The sequence below is a fragment of the Zootermopsis nevadensis genome, unplaced genomic scaffold (assembly GCF_977971745.1).
Source record: "Zootermopsis nevadensis isolate Lab colony 2312 unplaced genomic scaffold, Znev_1.0 Znev_ptg000008l, whole genome shotgun sequence".
Classification (NCBI taxonomy): domain Eukaryota; kingdom Metazoa; phylum Arthropoda; class Insecta; order Blattodea; family Termopsidae; genus Zootermopsis; species Zootermopsis nevadensis.
Genome location: NW_028259140.1, coordinates 16924090 through 16947064, shown reverse-complemented (window position 1 = coordinate 16947064; position 22975 = coordinate 16924090). Strand labels below are relative to the sequence as shown.

The 22975-nt window shown below is 41.7% G+C and overlaps 1 protein-coding gene and 1 long non-coding RNA gene across 3 annotated transcripts in view; one reads left to right on the top strand and one right to left on the bottom strand.

The window, feature by feature from the left end:
• Positions 1-22975, top strand: part of LOC110834989 (uncharacterized) — a 340098-nt gene that overhangs the window by 110527 nt on the left and 206596 nt on the right. For both annotated transcript variants that reach the window (XR_015534220.1, XR_002544740.2), the window contains exon 2: positions 664-755. This is a non-coding gene — a long non-coding RNA (uncharacterized LOC110834989). The remainder of the gene's footprint in view (positions 1-663; positions 756-22975) is intronic.
• Positions 1-22975, bottom strand: part of TkR86C (Tachykinin-like receptor at 86C) — a 246165-nt gene that overhangs the window by 92328 nt on the left and 130862 nt on the right. The window contains exon 2 of the mRNA XM_022074768.2: positions 14880-15093. Within this exon, the coding sequence (XP_021930460.1) occupies positions 14880-15093 (214 nt within the window). The remainder of the gene's footprint in view (positions 1-14879; positions 15094-22975) is intronic.

The window sequence follows — 22975 nt, the reverse complement described above, 5'->3', positions numbered from 1 at the left end:
AATTTATAACTTGTGTTGGGCAAGGCCGTGGTCTAGGCAACACGGAGTTTTCCTCCGTGGCATCCCAACAATTACTCCATTCACACACAGAAGAAGGCAATGACAAACCACTTCTGGATCATCTGCCAAGAACGTATATGAACAGGTCCCAGTCCGAGAAAAGGATGGAAGGATCCTGTTCATATGGACCTGTCGTCAGACAGAACACTAAAAAAACCCTAATATATGTGGTTATTTAATCTTGTTTCATGCATTCGCCTCTTAAGTTACTTCTGTGGCAACCGGCTTGTTTTTATGAAGTGACCTTTGCATGTATCCGAGTTACAAATTTTGAGGCTGGTGTCACTTTTGTTGGCGTGCACGAATGCTCCTAACCTGCAACCTGCCCGTCTTGACGGACTTGATTTATTTACTGTGCTCCTTTTCTCTCTTCTACCCCAGATTTATCGCTGTAAGCTGTTGTAATATTTTCATTAGTTCTCTCGCACTCCAGTTCCATTCTTTCCTCAAACAGAATTACGAAGTTCCACATCCACTTGCCGAAGATTTGCATTCCATGTCTACTCAAACAGCTTAATTATTCAATAAGTAAGTTAAATGTAAATAAAGTTTCTCTTCAGATTCATTTGAGTTACAAATCGGTCTGTGTCTGCCTTCTTATAGGCCGATGCTGGAATGCAACGTCCCCTCTTCGTTTCCAGAACATAGAAAACTGTGGCCGGTCTGATGCACCACTTCTGTCTCGGCTATTTCAGGTGAGTTCCTATGTCTTATTACAAACACGATGACGAATTAAAGTGCCAATATCCGACTGTTTTTGTCCTTAAGTGCCCTCTGTGTGTGATGTTAACCCAGCGGAACCCGCTGTACCCTTGGGAAGGGTGGGTTCTCTCTGGCGTACCGACAGCCAGCGGTTCCAACACTTCCGGGGCCACGGTGGACCGATAGAACACCAGCGGGTTTTCCGGGGACCGGCGTTAACATTATACAGTTTACAAATCTGATTATCAGCACCATATTTAAGCATATCTGATCACATTATAAAATGAAAATATTTGTGTGGTATTAAAATCAGAGAGCGTCGTTTTGCGGTCATCGTAGTTGAACATCATGCACTAGGTTGCAAGAAAGAGCTGTAATTGTCAGGCAGTAACACGTTGCAGTTGAAGAAGACGTTGAACCGTGTTGGAAACCAATTCAGGGAGCAGATTCGTGGAAGCTTTCCAGACTGGAATAAACATAGCCCGCTGAGAGGCGGCTTCAGTTTTCGTTAAGGTACAATTTGGCTTCACGCGACAGAGACAAGCGACCGAGGCAGGCGACATAGTTACGAGACCGAGACTGGTCGCTTCCTGTCTGCTCTCTGTACAATCGTATGAAGTACAATTACGAGCGCGAGACAAAGACAGGCGACAGAGACAAATCACAGGAGACCGCTCTCGGTCCAGTAGTGTCTCGCGACGGGCTCAGGCAGCACGTCAGTACGTAACCAAACTGCTTATGATTCAATCTGAAATAACTCCTGAAATTATCTTCTTCTAATGATAAATGATTCTTTATTAACAGACAGAAAGATCCTTCTTCACGTCTGGTTTTGAATATTGAACTCATGGGTTTTCTTTGTTTCTTTCGCAACAAATCTTCATCTTCTTCGAGTAACCTTTTTAGAAGCATTTTTGTACTCATTTTTCACAGAATATGTGCACGTATGTCTCAACAAAACAAAGAAAACAAACACTTTGCCGCATGTCTCGGTCGTCACCTCAAAAGTGTGTGGCGACAAGCTGCGATGTGTCCGTCTCCCGTCTCTGTCGCCTGCCTCGGTCGCTTGTCTCTGTCGCGTGCAGCCAAATTGTACCTTTACACCGTCGCGTAGTTGTGGTTACATTATCCAGCATTGTAGTGTGGGGTCAGTTCCTTGTTGCCGTGCAGCGTCGGAGACAGTATTTTGTTTTACAACGCACAGTGCTGAATATGACATGTGACTTTTTCGTACACAAGACCGAAGCCGTCCATCTACCTCTTTGTCTCTCTCTTAAGATTCATATTAATGTTATCCTTTCAGCTGTTTCTCAGTCTTCGCGGTAGACTTTTCCCATTGTGATTCACCATCAGGATTCTGCATGAATTTTACAGTGGCAAACATGCACAGCCCTTGTAAGGCTTCTGTGTTCAGAATGCCGACGGGAAGAGGTGATCTGTTTGAATAATTGTTCATTTATTTAGTCTGTTCGATCGAAAGAATGTCTTGATAACGTAGGTTTTAAGCATTTCTCAATTCTTTTGTTCACGTGTCGCGTGTCTTTATCCGAAGAAGGTGGCGATCATGTAATTTCTTGAAGTGTGAAAAACCAAAATTCTGGAAAGCCGACAAAACCCGAGTTATCCAATCCTTAGCGAGATATTTATTCATCCAGGGTTATCCTTAAACAAGTCGTCGTATTTCTTTCTTCCTGATGAAGGAAGCAATTAGAGACATCGCTTACGATTTTCCTCAGGCTAATATATGACTCGAAATTGAGACGTGAATTTAGAGGTAGAGATATCTGCGTACAGTCAGTTACAAGAAGACAAGGTAACTGACGAGCTTGAACACTATCATGGCTTATCAGGAACACTCTTTTATATATTCATACTGCAAACTGTATTCGACTACATACGAGGTGCGATCGAAAGGTTTCCAGACTGCGCGTATAAAAACCCGTACACTTATCTCAGGTATTAAATTCATCCATCACCCTCGACGTAGTTCCCCTGGGAGTGAACACAACGATTCCAGCGCCGCTGCCAAGCCTGGAAGCATCCCTGGAAATCTTTCTTTGTCAGCCTGTCAAGCACCATCTGCGATTCTGCCTGAATCTCTTCTATCGTCTCAAATCTTCTTCCCTGTAGCTGAATTTTCATCTTTGAGAAGAGGAAGAAGTCACACGGAGCTTAGAAAGGAAGTTGGGGTCGGTTCTTGCAAGATCTTTGAGCTCCTGACAAACGAGAAGTCGATTCTGCTTCTGGTCCTCAGACAGGATGCGTCGCATGTGGAGTTCTTCCTTTAGAATCAGCTGACAGGTCCTATAGCCTATCCCAACAATGTCACACAAGTCGTTGATGGTACGACGTCGATCTTCGTGAATGACCTGCCGAATCTTCGTAACATTTCCGGCGTTGTGCTCGAAGATGGTCGTCCAGAACGCTCGTCATCATCGACAGAGGTTCGGCCATTTTTAAAACGTGAATGCCACACAAATGTTTGCGGACTCCCCAAATGCTTGCTTTAGCATTTCATAGGTTTCCGTAGCAGTTTTGGTGAGTCTTTGGCAAAATTTGATGCACACGCCATTCCGAAATCGCAGGAGGGTCGGTGTAATGCACTACCAAAACGCCCGTAACTAAGAAACAAATGCTAATTCGATGATGCCGGCTGGTACACTGATTCACTATGAATGTAGGCCGCACCCCCTAGCGGCAGAAGCTCGTACTACATCCGGTTCGCCCTCTATTGACACAGTCTTTAAACTTTCCGATCGCACCTCGTATAATCTGAATACATTTGAAACTGCTGATAAATGAACGAGATTTAGGTGACGCACGAGAGGTGGAGTTATCGACAGTTTTAGTTGACGAACGAGTCGTAATGTTCCAAACTGTATATGGAAGAAGACACGATTATGACGCACTTCGATAAGTTATATATTTTATATTGCCTATAAATATCCCTCAACTTGCAGTGCAGTTGAATGGCTTAGGTTGTGACATTTCGTTTAAATGTTGCTTAGGGCTTTAAAGCTGATAACCAGTCAATAAAAATAACTGCATCGACTGAATTTGAACGTAAAGCAGGAAAGAAGATACACGAGATTCTAAAATAGATGAGTAATATCGCAAACATGTTCATAACATTACAAGCATCCATAAGTCAGTCAGATGACAATAGAACGTGAAATAAGTCATAATAATACAATATGTATTATACGTGTTACAATTCGTAATATTATTAATATTTAATATAGTATAAACTATCAGTGTTCTAGCGGTTAGAACGCTGGCCTTGTAATACTGGGGTCTCGGGTTCGATTCCCGGCGGTGCCCGAATTTATAACTTGTGTTGGGCAAGGCCGTGGTCTAGGCAACACGGAGTTTTCCTCCGTGGCATCCCAACAATTACTCCATTCACACACAGAAGAAGGCAATGGCAAACCACTTCTGGATCATCTGCCAAGAACGTATATGAACAGGTCCCAGTCCGAGAAAAGGATGGAAGGATCCTGTTCATATGGACCTGTCGTCAGACAGAACACTAAATAAATAAATAAAACTATCAGTAATGAGGAACTTAAAATATGTACTACTAACGAAATTGTGTTATGACTAACAAATCATGGAAAATAGGTTGAGCGTCGGGTACAGCTCACATGTGGAAGATGACAGATGAATACAAAATACATTTCAATCGAAAATGTTGAAAGGAGTGGATACTTTCGAGGCATGGGCGAAGAGGAGAGGATAATATTAAAATGTACGTTGAAGTAATGTGGTGCGAGGGTGTGAAATGGATTCACAGGGTGCAGTGGTGATTTATTTAACACGACAACGAGTTCTCAGTATACGTGAGGGATAACAGACTCCTTAAATCTGAACAAGGAAATTGCTCCGCGCTGAAGAATGAGGATTCTAGTAAGGATTTTAATTTGTTTCGCGTTTCATTCCGAATTGGTACGGGGGAAGGACTGAGGAGGAGATCTAGAGAGGCGAGCAGAAAACAAATTGTCGAAACTCATTATCAGTTGCTGTCCACGAAGAGTAAGGCCAAGCAGGATTTCGCCTGAAGCCGTCAAGGCTTGTAGTCTTGCGTTCAGATTGAGAAGAAGAAAAATTGTGCGTTCGAAGTGTGAAGTTCTATTACGGCTGAAACAGACAGCTGCCACCTCTACTTCACGTGGAATTTATGCGACCGAAAAGTGTTCGTCACTCTCTTGTCGTCCAGATTGTCAGATGAACCGTGACATTAAACTGGGATTTCTTGCCTTGAAAATAGAAGATGCGATTCACATCGTAAGAAGAGAGATTCTGCAGACAAGCAGGTCAGGGCACAGATTGGATTTAACTGGCCCAGCCTAGGGACAAATTGCGGGATGTTTTGAAAGTATTAGAGATACTTCGGTTTTCATTATGAGCAGCATGGCGATTATCAGCTTGTCCAGCAGTGTTCGGGCCGCTGCAGGGGCGTCAGAAGACTTCCTCTCTGTCTGTGCAGAAAAGGTAAATTTAATCATCTTTCTGATGAAGATTTAGTGTCTTTATGAGGGTTTTGGCGATAGTGCCGAACTTGAAGATGACGCTGCTCCAGAACCAAACATCATCTGCTTCGGGCTTTGGAACTGATAAAATTACTACAAATTCCGTCATAATTTGTCTGGTAGACTGCCGAGTGCATTTGGTCCATCACTTACTTGCTGTGTTAAATCTGAACAAACATTTGTTGTTTGTTGTAAGAGGTACCACTTCAGCAGTACTAGCTTAAGGAACAATTTGGCTGCACGCGACAGAGACAAGCGACCGAGGCAGGCGACAGAGTTACGAGACCGAGACTGGTCGCTTCCTGTCTGCTCTCTGTACAATCGTATGAAGTACAATTACGAGCGCGAGACAGAGACAAGGCACAGGAGACCGCTCTCGGACCAGTAGTGTCTCGCGACGGGCTCAGGCAGCACGTCAGTACGTAACCAAACTGCTTATGATTCAATCTGAAATAACTCCTGAAATTATCTTCTTCTAATGATAAATGATTCTTTATTAACAGACAGAAAGATCCTTCTTCACGTCTGGTTTTGAATATTGAACTCATGGGTTTTCTTTGTTTCTTTCGCAACAAATCTTCATCTTCTTCGAGTAACCTTTTTAGAAGCATTTTTGTACTCATTTTTCACAGAATATGTGCACGTATGTCTCAACAAAACAAAGAAAACAAACACTTTGCCGCATGTCTCGGTCGTCACCTCAAAAGTGTGTGGCGACAAGCTGCGATGTGTCCGTCTCCCGTCTCTGTCGCCTGTCTCGGTCGCTTGTCTCTGTCGCGTGCAGCCAAATTGTACCTTTAGATATCACGAAAGAGAAGTGAACAGCAGGCGAACACGTGTGTTGAAGATCGACGCCAGTGCAAACTCGGGACGTCGTTCCACTTGTCGACTGTACTTCCTGATGTCGGTCTGCCTGATTCCCGACGTTAACCCGAGAGGAGGAGATATCGTGCAATAATCCTTTCGTTCGTCAGTCCATCCAACTATTCCGGCACGATGTGGACAGCTGGAAAATGACGCGCATAGTTACGATTTGGTTTTGAAGGGTGAAATCATTTGGCGAAATCACAGTCGTGAAGGATACTGCTCATGCGTACTTTATAATCAAGTACGATCCGGACTGCATCGTCAGCATTTGTTTGCTGAAAATTAATCTGGCTGTTCCCGTCGAACGCTACAGAGACTCTAATCTTGTTGGTTTCTGTTGGTCGGGTCACTGTGAACGAAAGTATTATCCCTTCTGCCCCGATAATTTGCAGAGGAGTCAAATGATTTCAGTGCCCTGATTCAGGAACGAACGGCCATTTTCAGCTGTGGGTCCGTCTGTCTATCTGTCTTTCAAAGGCGTTGAAACGTTGAGTTCTGTGGGATTCTGGGATGGCTGTCAGGGCTGGGGCCACAACGTCACCTTTGAGTCATCTGTGAGCGATCTGAAATCCAAAGGCGACGCTGGAATGTAGGTAGAGAACAGTAAGGTTTGAGGGGGTGGAGAGGAGAATTGCATTCATCGAGAATATAAGGAGCAGCGACGTACATGCCGTGTTCTTACAGTGAATTAGACATTAAATAAATATTTCCGGTATAATCTTCGCTCTTCTGCTCGTATGACCCCCCAAACACTTTCAAAATGTCGCGTAATCTTGAACTGCAGAGACATCTGTGTAAGACATTCTTCAATGCGTATAATTTAAAGCTCAGTTGTCATTTTTACAAGCCACACTTGTCCTACGCTCGTAATGTTTATAGAAAGTTGATAAAAATTGTTGCTGTATGAACGATGGTAAATTTTTTAATATTTTAATTATCTGATGCACATTTATTAATGATTTTTAGATTTGTAACTATATAGGTATACAGTGCACGGTCCAAGAACTTGAACGGTTTATGTCTTTGAGGAATCCTTAGGAAGTTATTCTGCAAGTGCTCAGCGTCGTGTCCTCTCATAGACCAAGTCTAAACTACAAGATAAAACTGAATCTATGGGCTCTGCTTGTCTCTTAAGACTACATCCGTCTCCCCCCGAGGGAGATGTTCTAACCTCATCGACTGGTTATTAAGCTTATCGATAAAGGATCGAATACAGTTCGACACAACCGCTTGATTAGTCTCGTCCTTAGCAACGTAGCTCTGGCTGCTGTCGAAAGAGGACAGCGTCCCAGGCGTCGGCAAGACTGTGAGACGCCTGTGCCTAGTCACTGGTTACTGTTTTGGTACAGCTCGCACAGTCTTTAAGATAAACTGCAAAATGATTCTGCTATAAATGGACACGACGAAACGCGGTTTAACCCTCCAGGACTCGCGTTGTGAGCGCAGCGCCGCATTTTCAGTAAAAGTCTGATAACTCTTTCTAGGAATTTTTTTCTCTCCTGTCGCTCGATCTATGTTAAGAGGAAACCCCCTTCCATGGAAATTTCAAAGGAAATATTTCTAGCTTTTTTCAGTTTACTTTTAGAATTCTGATAGTGTGGCGGCCCGCTCACACGCGAGTGTTTGTGTTCCAAAGTGAATTGTTTTTAAGTTTGGGTTAATTTCTTTTTTATTGTTCACGTTTATCAATAATGTCTTCTAAAACAAGATCTTCTGATCCAAATGTTTAGTTGAAGTGGTTATTAGGAGAAGAAGATTGTGAAAGAGAACAAGTGAGTGCAGGAGAAATTATAGATTGTGAATTCGATGATAGTCAGAATTCTGATGAGTAACCACGAGAGGAAAATCACGGTAGTCAATCCGAAAACTCGTCTGAACCTTTAGATGAAGATTCCAATGCAGGAATAAGTGATCTTTATCTTGGCAAAGATAAAATGACTAAATTTCGAAAATTTCCCCTTCGAAGAAGTAAAAAGGCGCCAATGAAAAACTTTATCTCTCACTTTCCTGGGGTCAAAAGATGCGCAGAAAACTGAAAAACCGAGATCGAGTGCTAGCAGATATTTTTTCCAGATGATTTATTGTGTGATATCACAAAATTCACAAATAAAAAACTGGATAAAATTAGAGAAAATTATTCTAGGCAAAGAGACTGCTTAGAAACTTAAATCGATGAAATCGAAGCTTCAATTGGACTTTTGTACAATTTTTTTAACATTTTATTAGTCTCTTAATCGTAACTCCTTAAATAAATTAAAAGTCAGTAATAGTCTGATTAAGTATTTGCTCAATTGATTGGTTGCGGCGCGGCGCTCACACGCGAGTGGGTACGTTCCAAGGGTGGACACGACGAAACGAGGTTTAATACTAAGCTCTAAAACATTAATTTGTATTAGACACTGCAAGTAACGTATCTTAGTTACTTAATTTTGCGGTTAGGTGTTGTCTCTATTCCACCGTATTCGGGAGGTCAGGGGTTTGGATTGTCGGCCTGAAGACCACGTTTAATTAATAATTATTGAAAGGTGATGCTTCACGAGTTTACCATGGCATAACCTTAAGAGGAAATAGAGAATGAGGTCACTTTCCTACAAAAATACATTTGCTTTTCGACAATGGCGAATTAAAAGTGCGGATTGATTTGCATCAAAGGTCTTAAGATGATAGAGTTGCGTCATATTTTGAAAATATATATTTAATTAATTAATATTGTCCGTCTAATCACAATTTAAAATTTAATTAAGATAAGTAAAATACCATGTGATGCTCCTTATCGAAACATTCGATTTACATTTAGAACATCACTTTCTCACTACATGTTTCGGTTCTTAGATGAACCATCTTCAGGTGTGTAAAATTACAATTATATAAACTTAACTGATAAACAACTACAAAAAAGTTGCATATAAGAAATTATGATTAAGTTTTAAGTTTATATAATTGTAATTTTTACACACCTGAAGATGGTTCATCTAAGAACCGAAACATGTAGTGAGAAAGTGATGTTCTAAATGTAAATCGAATGTTTCGATAAGGAGCATCACATGGTATTTTACTTATATTAATTAAATTTTAAATTGTGATTAGACGGACAATATTAATTAATTAAATCAAAGGTCATGTTTGAGAGGGGGGGATTCAGTTTTACTTTACGAGCCGATCCTAAAGCCACAATATAACCGCGGTATGGGGGAATCCGTCTTCGTGTCAAAAGAAATTTTGCCAGACAAAAGTATGAAGTTTTTCCTGGAATGCTTTAAAGTTTATTTGTGGTACAGCGCGACGTTTAAATGTGCACCGAGTTTCAGATTCCAATTCCGTTTGGAAGTGCTGATAGACAAGAATTCATTAATTATTTTATCTTCATGTCTTTGGGGTAGCTTAAAAATCTGTACTGCTCCCCCAGTATTGTCAGGGTGATTAAGTCGAGAAGAATGAGATGGGCGGGACATGTAGCGCGAATGGATGGGACAAGAGGTGTGCACCGGGTATTGGTTGGGAAGCCTGAGGGGAAGAGACCGCTGGGGAGACCTAGACATAGATGGGAGGATAATCTCAGGCGGGATCTATGGGAGATAGGAGTTGAAGGAGACTGGATTTTGTTGGCCCAGGAGAGGGCTTTGGTTGATTCGGTGATGAACCTTCGGGTTCCGTAAGCCATCTGGTTGGTTGGGTCCACTATTTGGGAAGCCTGAGGGGAAGAGACCTCTGGGGAGACCTAGACGTAGATGGGAGGATAATCTCAGGCAGGATCTATGGGAGATAGGAGTTGAAGGAGACTGGATTTTGTTGGCCCAGGAGAGGGCTTTGGTTGATTCGGTGATGAACCTTCGGGTTCCGTAAGCCATCTGGTTGGTTGGGTCCACTATTTGGGAAGCCTGAGGGGAAGAGACCTCTGGGGAGACCTAGACGTAGATGGGAGGATAATCTCAGGCAGGATCTATGGGAGATAGGAGTTGAAGGAGACTGGATTTTGTTGGCCCAGGACAGGGTCCGGTGGAGGGCTTTGGTTAATTCGGTGATGAACCTTCGGGTTCGGTAAGCCATCTAGTTAGGTAGTTAGTTAGTCTTTGGGGTAGAGGAGTTTGTTCGTTCATCCTTAACTGGTTTTCTGAACCTGTGACGTCAGTGGACACTCCTTTAGCTAACGCCGTCTTGAAGTTCTCAAGTGACGGGTTCGACGCATAACGAGAACAGAAAACTACGCGCCTTAAAGGAAGCTGAAGATGTCTTGAAACTTGAGCCCCATTCACTGGTCCCTTCCTACGCGCCAGGTAAAATAGCAGAAGAAATGTTTACATCCACGACGGACAAAATATTCTTCGGACTCGAATCCCAGGAAAGTTCGGGAAATCCGAAATGGAAATAACGGGCACAATTCGGAGAACGATTGGGCTCGAGGTTGTTAACTAGCGGTTCGTTCGTACGTTATTCGACGATGCTGCACCAACTGCTTACTACGATTTAAATTGGTTCAATAAAATGTCTTAGATGTAATGTCACGAAGGCAATGGAAGGGCTTAGCCCTTCTCACCGCTCTACAGGGCGATTACTCCTGATGATTGAGGCAGCATGGACCTCTTAAACGTTGGTAAATTTCTGCCGAACTACAGATCCTACATCAACAAAGTAAATGAATAAAACGTGTGTATCAGGAAATATGAATTGTTTGCTTTCGACTTTTATTTTCCTGTCTCGCGGTTGATTTCTCTCTTTCTCTCTCTCTCTTCCTTGAACGAAGTCGAAAATGAGACGAGGCCCTCGAGAAGAGAATGGAGAAACCTCGCTCTAATTGATTCGTCAGCAAATGACGTTCCGTGTCGTTACAGAACCGAGCTAGAAATCTGTTCTCTGTGTTCCAGGCCCCCCTCTTTCTTTGTGTTATCATCGTCATTATTATTCTTCTCTCGCGTCGATGGGCTCCATTGCTCGCTTTGTGTTTTACAACAGATGCTTCCTCATTGCTCGTTTACTCGTTATATACCGCATTAAAAGGCGTTTGGTAATAAAATTTAAAATATATAATAAAATTCAGGTCAATACACAAAACTTTATTTAGATGTTAAAATTTAAAATTTAAATGTTAAAATTTAAAATTTAAAATTTGCGCTATTCATCACTATAAGGATGTTACATTAGAGCGCTTTCATTCACTTCACAACATGTTTCGATGTAATACATCATCTTCAGGTGTTGTTTTTTAAAACTATTTTATATTATAATGCATGTCTTTCCATATATTCATTATTGTAGCCTGTGTTCCGTTGATAATGAATATATGGAAAGACATGCATTATAATATAAAATAGTTTTAAAAAACAACACCTGAAGATGATGTATTACATCGAAACATGTTGTGAAGTGAATGAAAGCGCTCTAATGTAACATCCTTATAGTGATGAATAGCGCAAATTTAAAATTTAAAATTTTAACATTTAAATTTTAAATAACATCTAAATAAAGTTTTGTGTATTGACCTGAATTTTATTATATATTTTAATCAAAGAACACAAACATGACGCATGTAAACCTTAAACGTAATAAAATTTGTTTAGTTGGTTCGATGCAAATTATAAGTGTGTACGTATTGCAATGGAATGTTACCATTTAGAAATGTAAATAATCTGGTTTTTTTCTGATTTTTCAAGTCGAATATCTCTCTTGGTGCTTCGTGATGGTTTGGAGATTTTCAGATGATCACTGAGGGGTTCTACTGCACAGAAAAGCGAGTTTGAATGTGACGTAATTGCTTCCAAGCCTGGGTAAATTATCTAAAAGATTTGAAAAGGAACCGATGTTAAACACAAAAAGTACTTTTACAGAGGAAGAAGGCAGTCTGTTAATTAGAAAGGGCGTCTATCCGCAAGACTGCATGGATTCGTGGAAAATGTTTGAGGAACCTGAATTACCACCTAAATCTGAATACTAAAGCCGATTTAATGAAAGTGATTTCAAAGATGACGACCATGTACACGCGCAGTGTGCCAGGATTTTGGAAAATGAAGTAACTTGTAGCTTTATTGTAGGGAAACGTGTAAGTTGCAACATGGAATGACAAATACAAGAATTTCAAGGGAGGCGAGGATTTAATTTCTTAGTTGCAGTGAGTGTCGTGTTGTAGCTCAGGCGGTTAGTCGCTGAATTATCATGGCTGACATCCCGTTGTAATCTCACGGATTTCCGTGGGGGATTTATGGCAGGCAGAAGGCACGAGGGAGGGCGGATTTTCTCCGGGATCTTCGGCTGTCCTTGTCAGTGATCACCGTTATCACCATTAACTGGTGCAGTGATAATTGTGCGCTGAAGCCATGCTATGACCTCTTGTTCGCCGTGAACCTCAAACTGAAGATCGCTGAGTTAGTTTTATTTTCCCTGAGGTAAGAAGCAGATGAAGCCACGGTGGTCCAGCGGTTAGAACGCTGGCCTTGTAATCCTGGGGTCTCGGGTTCGATTCCCTGCGGTGCCCGAATTTATAACTTGTGTTGGGCAAGGCCGTGGTTTAGGCAACACGGAGTTTTCCTCCGTGGCATCCCAACAATTACTCCATTCACACACAGAAGAAGGCAATGGCAAACCACTTCTGGATCATCTGCCAAGAACGTATATGAACAGGTCCCAGTCCGAGAAAAGGATGGAAGGATCCTGTTCATATGGACCTGTCGTCAGACAGAACACTAATAATAATAAGATGAGGTGGTCTAGCGGTTAGAACGCTGGCCTTGTAATCCTGGGGTCTCGGGTTCGATTCCCTGCGGTGCCCGAATTTATAACTTGTGTTGGGCAAGGCCGTGGTTTAGGCAACACGGAGTTTTCCTCCGTGGCATCCCAACAATTACTCCATTCACACACAGAAGAAGGCAATGGCAAACCACTTCTGGATCATCTGCCAAGAACGTATATGAACAGGTCCCAGTCCGAGAAAAGGATGGAAGGATCCTGTTCATATGGACCTGTCGTCAGACAGAACACTAATAATAATAAGATGAGGTGGTCTAGCGGTTAGAACGCTGGCCTTGTAATCCTGGGGTCTCGGGTTCGATTCCCGGCAGTGCCCGAATTTATAACTTGTGTTGGGCAAGGCCGTGGTCTAGGCAACACGGAGTTTTCCTCCGTGGCATCCCAACAATTACTCCATTCACACACAGAAGAAGGCAATGGCAAACCACTTCTGGATCATCTGCCAAGAACGTATATGAACAGGTCCCAGTCCGAGAAAAGGATGGAAGGATCCTGTTCATATGGACCTGTCGTCAGACAGAACACTAAATAATAAAATAAGAAACAGATCCTCTGAGATGACGTCATCAGCACCTAACCTAAGATGAGTCAGATTAGTTGGTTTTTGTCTACACAAAAGTTAATTAACACTGACAGTAAAGTCTGGACACGGAAGGCCTTATCTCCAAATATCACAAGACCAAAGTTAATTAAGTTGTATTGTATAAAATTCGAGATAAGAGGTGAAGTTAATTGTTGTGTCTTGTGTTTGTGTTATCATGCATGTAATAAGGAGGCGAAAGGTTTTGTAATGACGTTCATGATTTGAGCCCTGGAAAGCAGTTTTGTGGTGGACGTTATTCAGAAACGTCCAGTCGTTTACTGAAAGTGTTGTGATTTCCTTTAGTGTAATTCGCAGCGTGCCATTCAGAACACAGATTAAAACACAATTTGTCCGTGCAGCTTAGAAATGCCTACCTCCAGCCGATGTTTTGCAGAATGAGATTTTTAATTTTGAAACAAGATTTGAAAAACGTCTGTTCCCGGCTCGAGTATATGGAGCTTCCAAGCGAGACATAAACGCGTTTTTCAAAAAGCGAATCCAAACTTGCGCGAAATGGAATGTAAGCCACGCGGCGTCGAGGAACTTTTCACACAAAAACGTTACTGAGTCAGACACTTGAGACTTTCAGGCGACAATGATTATGTCCGGCGTTGAGACCCCAGACGATAACAGTTACCACACGATTAGTTTTCGTCGACACATTACCGATTCGTCCCGCGCAGCTACAGCTCCCGGAGAAGGGTACCGACTTCGACTCCTGTCCTGTCATTCGTTCAGAATCATGCGCTCATATACGTTTAGACAACGCAACCTCTGTATCTGAAACGGATTCTTTAAATAACCAAAGAATGGAGCAGTCAGGACGTTCTGTTGAGTTCTGAATGACTTCCTTGTTGAGTAACCTACTGACTGTAATGGATTGGTGTATTCAAAAAGAAAGACGGAAGGTAAATTTCAGTATAAACGCAGTAGGCTGTGGTAAATTCCATTCGTACGCTTTCCTGCCTTGATAAATCAGACTTACCGACGATCACCATGTGCCCTCGACTTAGTTAAAGGGCGTTTTATAAACTAACATTCCATCTGTCAATCCGTAACTCATTACATCGAGGTCGTGATGCCTTTTTTATCTGCCTGATGGACAGAGCTCAACAGAAAAGTCGAAACCTTCCATTGGGGGAGCAAAATCTTTCGATTTCTGTCGGCGAGGGAACTCCCACCACGACCCGATGTCATTAAACACTTCTCTGTCGGAACTTGTGACTATGGAGCTCAGCAAATGCACAGATAGACTTAATTTGTATCTGAAATAAGTCAGTAGGAAGGCAAATGACTTAAAATCGGAATGGAAATGTCAAATGCTTTTACTCGAAGTTGGATTGTATCTTCTCTTTAATATTTGGAATTTTAGGGTCTACTGCGTAGTTCGTCCGACTTACCTGTCTATTGAAATGGCGACGAGCGTGAACACGCTGGCAGCGACCGTCACATTGGCCACGAAGTTGTTCACAGTACAGTACGCGGCTCCAAACGGCCAATCAGAGTTCAGCATGAAGATGAAGTTGAAGATGCAGTTGAGCAGTGACATCATGAGGTCCGATATGCTCAGGTTGACCAAGAAATAGTTGGTCACCGTGCGCATTTGTCGGTGAGCTGGAACAAGGACAAGAACTTAGTGTTACTTGTTGGACACCGAGGCATTGACATGTCAATCGCCTTTGTTCTTCTGAATTACCAGAGACGAGGCCGTGGGAGTGCCCATGATTCTGCATAAGTTTAACAGCAGGATGAGTCAACAGACGTCGGGTCGAACGATTTCTTTAGTTTTCATGCCCGAATGTTTACGATGCGCGTAGAGCCTGACCAATGTAATCGTTTCTACCTTTGGAATCCATAAATAGGTCAAGGCAGTTTGTGTAAAAATAGAAAAGTCACATCCGTTGCAGACGAATTTCCGGTAATTACATCAGGCCAACCTGCTCAAATGTTAACAAACAAACCAATCAATGTACTTCTTCGGATACTAAACCATATTTATTGTAATATCAGAGAAAAGCTTTTGGATCGACCAACAACGGGTTATTACTGATTTAATTTGGGATAAAATAACAACTGAAGGAGGTTCCCAGTTCACTTTGGGTCGAATATTACCTGGGAGCAAACCCAATTACATCGGACTTGGTTCTTTCTGAAATTAAATTTTACTAAATTCACAGAAGGAATTCCAAGGGCTGTAAATTAAGAACTTTGAAGGTTTTAATTTCATGAATAATTATATGACTTAGTATTTATAAAGCCATGTGTAGTAAATTCACACTCATGAGGAAGTTAGGAGGAGATTAAATTCTGGAAATGCTTGCTACTTCTCAGTTCAAAATATTTTGTCTTCCCGTCTGATTTCTAAGAACCTGAAAATTAAAGTATGCAAAACAGTAATCTTGCCTGTTATTTTGTGTGGGTGCGAAACGTGGTCTCTCACTCAGAGGGAGGAACACAGATTGCAGGTGTTTCAGAATTGGGTATTGAGGAGGATATTTGGGCCTAGGAGAGAAGACGATGGGGCGTGGAGAAAACTGCATAATGACGAGCTTAAAAATCTGTACTCCTCCCCCAGTATTGTCCGGGTGATTAAGTCGATGGATGGGACAAGAGGTGTGCACCGGGTATTGGTTGGGAAGCCTGAGGGGAAGAGACCTCTGGGAAGACCTAGACGTAGATGGGAGGATAATCTCAGGCGGGATCTATGGGAGATAGGAGTTGAAGGAGACTGGATTTTGTTGGCCCAGGACAGGGTCCGGTGGAGAGCTTTGGTTAATTCGGTGATGAACCTTCGGGTTCCGTAAGCCATCTGGTTGGTTGGGTCCACTATTTGGGAAGCCTGAGGGGAAAAGACCTCTGGGGAGACCTAGACGTAGATGGGAGGATAATGTCAGGCGGGATCTATAGGAGATAGGAGTTGAAGGCGATTGGATTTTGAGGACAGGGACCGGTGGAGGGCTTTGGTTAATTCGGTGATGAACCTTTGGGTTCGGTAAGCCATCTAGTTGGTTGGGTCCACTATTTGGGAAGCCTGAGGGGAAGAGACCTCTAGGGAGACCTAGACGTAGATGGGAGGATAATCTCAGGCGGGATCTATGGGAGACAGGAGTTGAAGGAGACTGGATTTTGTTGGCCCAGGACAGGGTGGAGGGCTTTGGTTAATTCGGTGATGAACCTTCGGGTTCAGTAAGCCATCTAGTTAGTTAGTTAGTAGTAAATTCACGTATTGCTGTATGAAGTACAGAATCGTTTCCGAATTGTTTTACATTGTGTTTCCTTCATTCTTATGTTGCACATTATTATCACGTTTAAAACCCGCAGATATCCCCTTCGTGCACCCACCTGATGCTAGTAGAACCGAACAACCTGCTACGAGTGGCGCCACTGAGGCCGGAGTCCTCGGCTGTGACTACGCTAACCGCTTAATGATCATCCTACCTGCGGGCTGCCTCTCTGTCTCTTGTAATACAAGACTCTCCCTTCAATTAACACTCCCGCTTTGCTGTCAACGCACAAAGAGTCAGGCTCGCTCGTCTTCTGAACAGAAAAGAGTCGCATTTCTTTTCTTGTCTCATTACAGTTTTCTGCTGAATGTCGTGTTGTACGTCGAACACAATTTATTTCGCGTGGAGGAGGTGTGACGTTAAAACGGCTTCGCGAGGTCGATGTATCACAACCCAGTGGCTGCAAATGGATCGATGATTCTGTGGAGATTTGTACATTTCGATATCCCAGGTTCCTGACAGCGGTTTGTCTCGACTGTAGAGCGCACGCTACTTCGGTTGTAACTCGTAGAAGCACGAGGCGATGTCAGGAGTGAAATTCCACAAGGAATTGCAGTGTAAGTCTCTTTCAGGGAGAGTGAAGTACTTTAACACGCACTGTCCTCTATATAATTGCTAGGCAAACTCTGAAACCAAAGGTTTCCAGTCTTTGCCTTAAAGTTTAATGACATTTTAATAGAATCTTTTTATGCTAAACCAGAATTGGTACTTCGCCTGCAATGCACCATCAATACCAAATGCTATAGAAATCCACGAGATAACTTTTAGCACACAAAAAAATTCAGACGGATGGACGGACAAATAAGCAGGCATAATTTCCTTCATAATGCGACACTTTATAGGGGCAGGAGTCATTGTGGCCTCAGAAACAGGCTTCTGTTGGACAGCCGTGCGCTGCTATCGCAACATCGTCGTCTCAGCTGGGGTGATCGCGTCTTTCGGAGTCACGTGATTGACGAGAATTGTTTTCGAGCGGTTACGGGATCTGCGTGGCCGCGATGCACATCGGTTGACGTTGATTGATGTTGGAATATCCAGATAGAGACAGTTATTTGAATGATTTCTTTTCGCTTATGAACCTCGGATCAGTCATGCAGTGTCCTCTTGAGACCGTGTGTTCTACTCCATAGGCTTTTGTGGGAATGATTTTCCTTCAGAAGAGTAATTCAGCACAAGCCACTCGCTCAACAGCTGAAGGAACTTACTTAATTGTTTTTGTTGGCGAGGAGACATTTATTCTACGATTTGTCACTTATAATTAACAGTTTATTTACGTTGTTGGCTGATTTTTAAACCGGACACTGAACCACGAATTGCCAATTTACGAGGTGCGATCTGAAAGTTTCCAGACTGCGCCTATTAAAAACCCGTACACTTATCTCAGGTATTAAATTCATCCATCACCCTCGAAGTAGTTCCCCTGGGAGTGAACACAACGATCCCAGCGCCGCTGCCAAGCCTGGAAGCATCCCTGGAAATCTTTCTTTGTCAGCCTGTCAAGCACCATCTGCGATTCTGCCTGAATCTCTTCTATCGTCTCAAATCTCCTTCCCTTTAGCTGAATTTTCATCTTTGGGAAGAGCAAGAAGTCACACGGAGCTTAGAAAGGAAGTTGGGGTCGGTTCTTGCAAGATCTTTGAGCTCCTGACAAACGAGAAGTCGATTCTGCTTCTGGTCGTCAGACAGGATGCGTCGCATGTGGAGTTCTTCCTTTAGAATCAGCTGACAGGTCCCATAGCCTATCCCAACAATGTCACACAAGTCGTTGATGGTACGACGTCGATCTTCGTAACATTTTCGGGCGTTGTGCTCGAAGATGGTCGTCCAGAACGCTCGTCATCATCGACAGAGGTTCGGCCATTTTTAAAACGTGAATGCCACACAAAAGTTTGTGCACGACCCATTGCGGACTCCCCAAATGCTTGCTTTAGCATTTCATAGGTTTCCGTAGCCGTTTTGGCGAGTCTTTGGCAAAATTTGATGCACACGCCATTCCGAAATCGCAGGAGGGTCGGTGTAATGCACTACCAAAACGCCCGTAACTAAGAAACAAATGCTAATTCGATGATGCCGGCTTGCACACTGATTCACTATGAATGTAGGCCGCACCCCCTAGCGGCAGAAGCTCGTACTACATCCGGTTCGCCCTCTATTGACACAGTCTTGAAACTTTCCGATCGCACCTCGTATGTGGTATTTTGAAAATAAATCATGCTTCTACTCTGCCTTGGAATCCGCACCTGAATTTGAGATCAATTAAAACGTTCATTTCAGATGTTTCATTAATTGGCGTTTTTTAAGAAGGCAAGAATTGGGCAGACATCTCCGCTTGGGAATGCAGACTTCCGAGATAGTCTCTTGTAAGTTCGCATTCATCATTGGTCTTGAAGTTAATTTATTGCAGATAGAAATCAGTATCTGGCATAAGTAATTAGCGTAGCACACATTACACTGCACTGTTCTTTAAAGGTACGTGACAAAGGTTGAGTGATTTTACCAGCATTATATCGGAAATTGCCAATTTTCTGGGGTATGTTTAATTTTCTTAATTACTATGACGTTTCGAAACCTTTCTCTGCTTCTGTCTTCAGGTGACTGGTTGAACATCGCACTGATAGATTCACTTGCATTACTGTTCTTTATTACATGACTGAAAAATGCCCCGTTATTCTTGACGGGAAATTTTAAAAGAGTACGTACACACACATTTTTCTTGCAAAGTGTAAGGAAAGAGCTTGTATAAATAAAAACCACGTTTTCTTTGCTTAATTGTGAAGGCTGTGAAGCTTTAACACGTAAATATGTTTTGTTGGGTTATGAATAGTAGGTCGTGACTTTTAAGTCACTGAGTTGCTTCGTAGATTAAAAGTAAGCAAAGATGTGTAACGAAAACATAAAATTCTTATTCATTTTTGCCTAACCAAAGGATAATATGATTATGTAGTACAATGTGCAATATCTCGTATCAAGATTATAATATCCGTGATGTGTTGATGACGTCCATGTACGTAGTAGGCAACGGATCAATGATCACCATCTGGCACTTACGTATTATGTAGATAGACCAATAAGGTCTGTTCGGATAAAACCCGGATCAGTCTGAATACTAATTTAGTATGTTTTATGTATATATTAAATCTTGTCCGTCTAATCACAATACATTCTTATTAAATATTAAAATATTACAATAATTAAAATTTAAAATATTAAATGATGTTCTTTATCGAAATATTCGATTTACGCTGGAATAATGTATGAAAATTGTATTTGAAATTATTTATCGTTTTGAAGCTTTATATAATTATATACACCTGAGGATGGTTCTTTTAGGAACTGAAACATGTCGTGAAACATGAAAAATGATGGTCTAATGTAAATCGAATATTTCGATAAAGAACATCATTTAATATTTTAAATATTTTAAAATGTTAATTATTGTAATATTTTAATATTTAATAAGAATTTATTGTGATTAGACGGACAAGATTTAAATAATATATATTTATTATATCACAATATGACGCAACTTTACCATCTTATGTTTTATGTAATTCAGAAGCAGAAGACATATTACGTCCGATTGCCTCATGCTTCGTTAAATATACATAACTAACTAAACTAACTAGATGGCTTACCGAACCCGAAGGTTCATCACCGAATTAACCAAAGCCCTCCACCGGACCCTGTCCTGGGCCAACAAAATCCAGTTTCCTTCAACTCCTATCTCCCATAGATCCCGCCTGAGATTATCCTCCCATCTACGTCTAGGTCTCCCCAGCGGTCTCTTCCCTTCAGGTTTCCCAACCAGTACCCGGTGCACACCTCTTGTCCCATCCATGCGCGCTACATGTCCCGCCCATCTCACTCTTCTCGACTTAATCACCCTCACAATACTGGGGGAGCAGTACAGATTTTTAAGCTCGTCATTGTGCAGTTTTCTCCACGCCCCATCGTCTTCCCTCTTAGGCCCAAATATCCTCCTCAACACCCGATTCTCAAACACCTGCAATCTGTGTTCCTCCCTCTGAGTGAGAGACCATGTTTCGCACCCATACAAAACAACAGGCAAGATTATTGTTTTGTATACTTTAATTTTCAGGTTCTTAGAAATCAGACGGGAAGACAAAATATTTTGGACTGAGAAGTAGCAAGCATTTCCGGAATTTAGTCTCCTCCTAACTTCCTCACAAGTATCATTTTGATTTGTTATTGTTGTTCCCAAATATTTGAACTTTGTAACCCTTTCAAAGGATTTATTAGCTACCCTAAGATAATTTTGCCCGCCTGTCTTCTGATGACGAGATACTAACATGTACTTAGTTTTTTCTGAATTTACTTCCAGCCCCACTTGTCTACCAGCCTCTAGTAAAACTTCTGCGTTCCTCTTTATTGTATTTATATCGTCCCCCAATAAATTAACATCATCAGCATATGCCAATAGCTGATGTGTCCCGTTCAATTGCAAACCCTCCTGCCTACCTTGGACCTTCCTGATGGCGTATTCTAGCGCAAAGTTAAAGAGCAAGGGAGACAAAGCATCTCCTTGTTTTAGACCGTTCTTGATGAGGAATGTCTCAGATACATATTTACCTACTCGAATTTTGCTGCAGGTTTCATTTAAGCACATTTTTATTAGACCCACTAGCTTCTTTGGTATACCAAATTCAATAAGAATATTATATAGCACTTCTCTCTTCACAGAGTCATAGGCTTTTTTGAAATCTATAAATAACTGATGTACAGTCCCACCGAACTCCCATTTTTTCTCTAGTATCTGACGAATGCAAAAGATCTGATCAATCGTTGATCTGTTTCGTCTGAACCCACACTGATGATCCCCAATAGTTTCATTCGCATATGGGGTTAATCTTGCCAAAAGAATGTTGGATAGAATTTTGTATGAGGTTGATAGCAGCGATATTCCTCGGTAATTACCACACTCAGTCTTGTCCCCCTTCTTATAAATAGGAATAATTATGGATTCCTTCCATTGATGTGGCATCTCTTCCTTATCCCAAATTAACTGAATAAGCTTATGGATCCTCATATGCAACCCTTTGCCACCTGCTTTAATTAATTCGGCCGGAATCTGATCAATTCCTGGAGATTTATAACTTTTCAACTTCCCAATGGCTAGTTCCACTTCATCTAAGCTAGGTTCTGGCACCAACAGTTCAGCTGTATGCATTTTAATCTGTCTAATATCACCAGTATTATGAACATTTAAGAGCTCGCTAAAGAAATTTTTCCACCTATTCACAATTTTTATTGGATCTGCAAGCAAATTGCCACTATCATCCTTTACCAAATTGGTCTGGGGTTGATATCCTTTCTTAAAGTTATTAATGCCTCTGTACAGGTCTCTGATGTTTTTTTCCTTATTATTTGTCTCAAGTTCAGCAATTTTGCCCTTCAGGTATTCCCTTTTCTTAGTCCTAAAGGTTCTACTAGCCTCACGTCTCACGTTACATAGATTATCCGCATTTGTTTTGTTTGGGTTCTGCAACCATTGAAATTTTGTTTGCTTCCTTCGATCTATTAATTTTGAACATTCTTCATCAAACCACGGTTTATTTTGCTTTCTCCTGTAGTATCCTAGTTTCTCTTTTGCTGAAATTTTGATGCAGTTTCTGACATTTTCCCACTCCCTGTTGATGTCCACACTTTCATTATCCTCATTTGCCTCTAAAATTTGAAACCTATTCGAAATTTCAACTTGATATTGTTCCTTTGCCTCTCCCTCACTTAATTTTTTCAAATCAAATCTTTCTGTGTCAAAATTTTGTTTAGTTCGTCTACTTACTGAAAGCCGCTCCCTCACTTTTGCTACCACCAGATAATGATCAGTGTCGCAATCTGCTCCTCTGAATGATCTCACATCAATTACATTTGTCTGCCTTCTCTTATCTACTAAAACATGATCTATTTGATTGTGTGTTCTGCCATCTGGGGAAGTCCAAGTGTATTTATGAACATCACGGTGTGGAAATTTTGTACTTTTTACAATTAAATCTTTTGACGTAGCGAAGGTCACTGCTCTGACGCCATTATCATTACTAAGTGCATGGAGACTCTCGCTGCCTATTGTGGGTTTGAAGACATCCTCCCTCCCAATTTTTGCATTGAAATCTCCTAGCAGAATTTTCATGTGATACTTGCCAAATGTATCAAATACTGATTCCAATTCTTCATAAAAGCTATCCTTGATATCA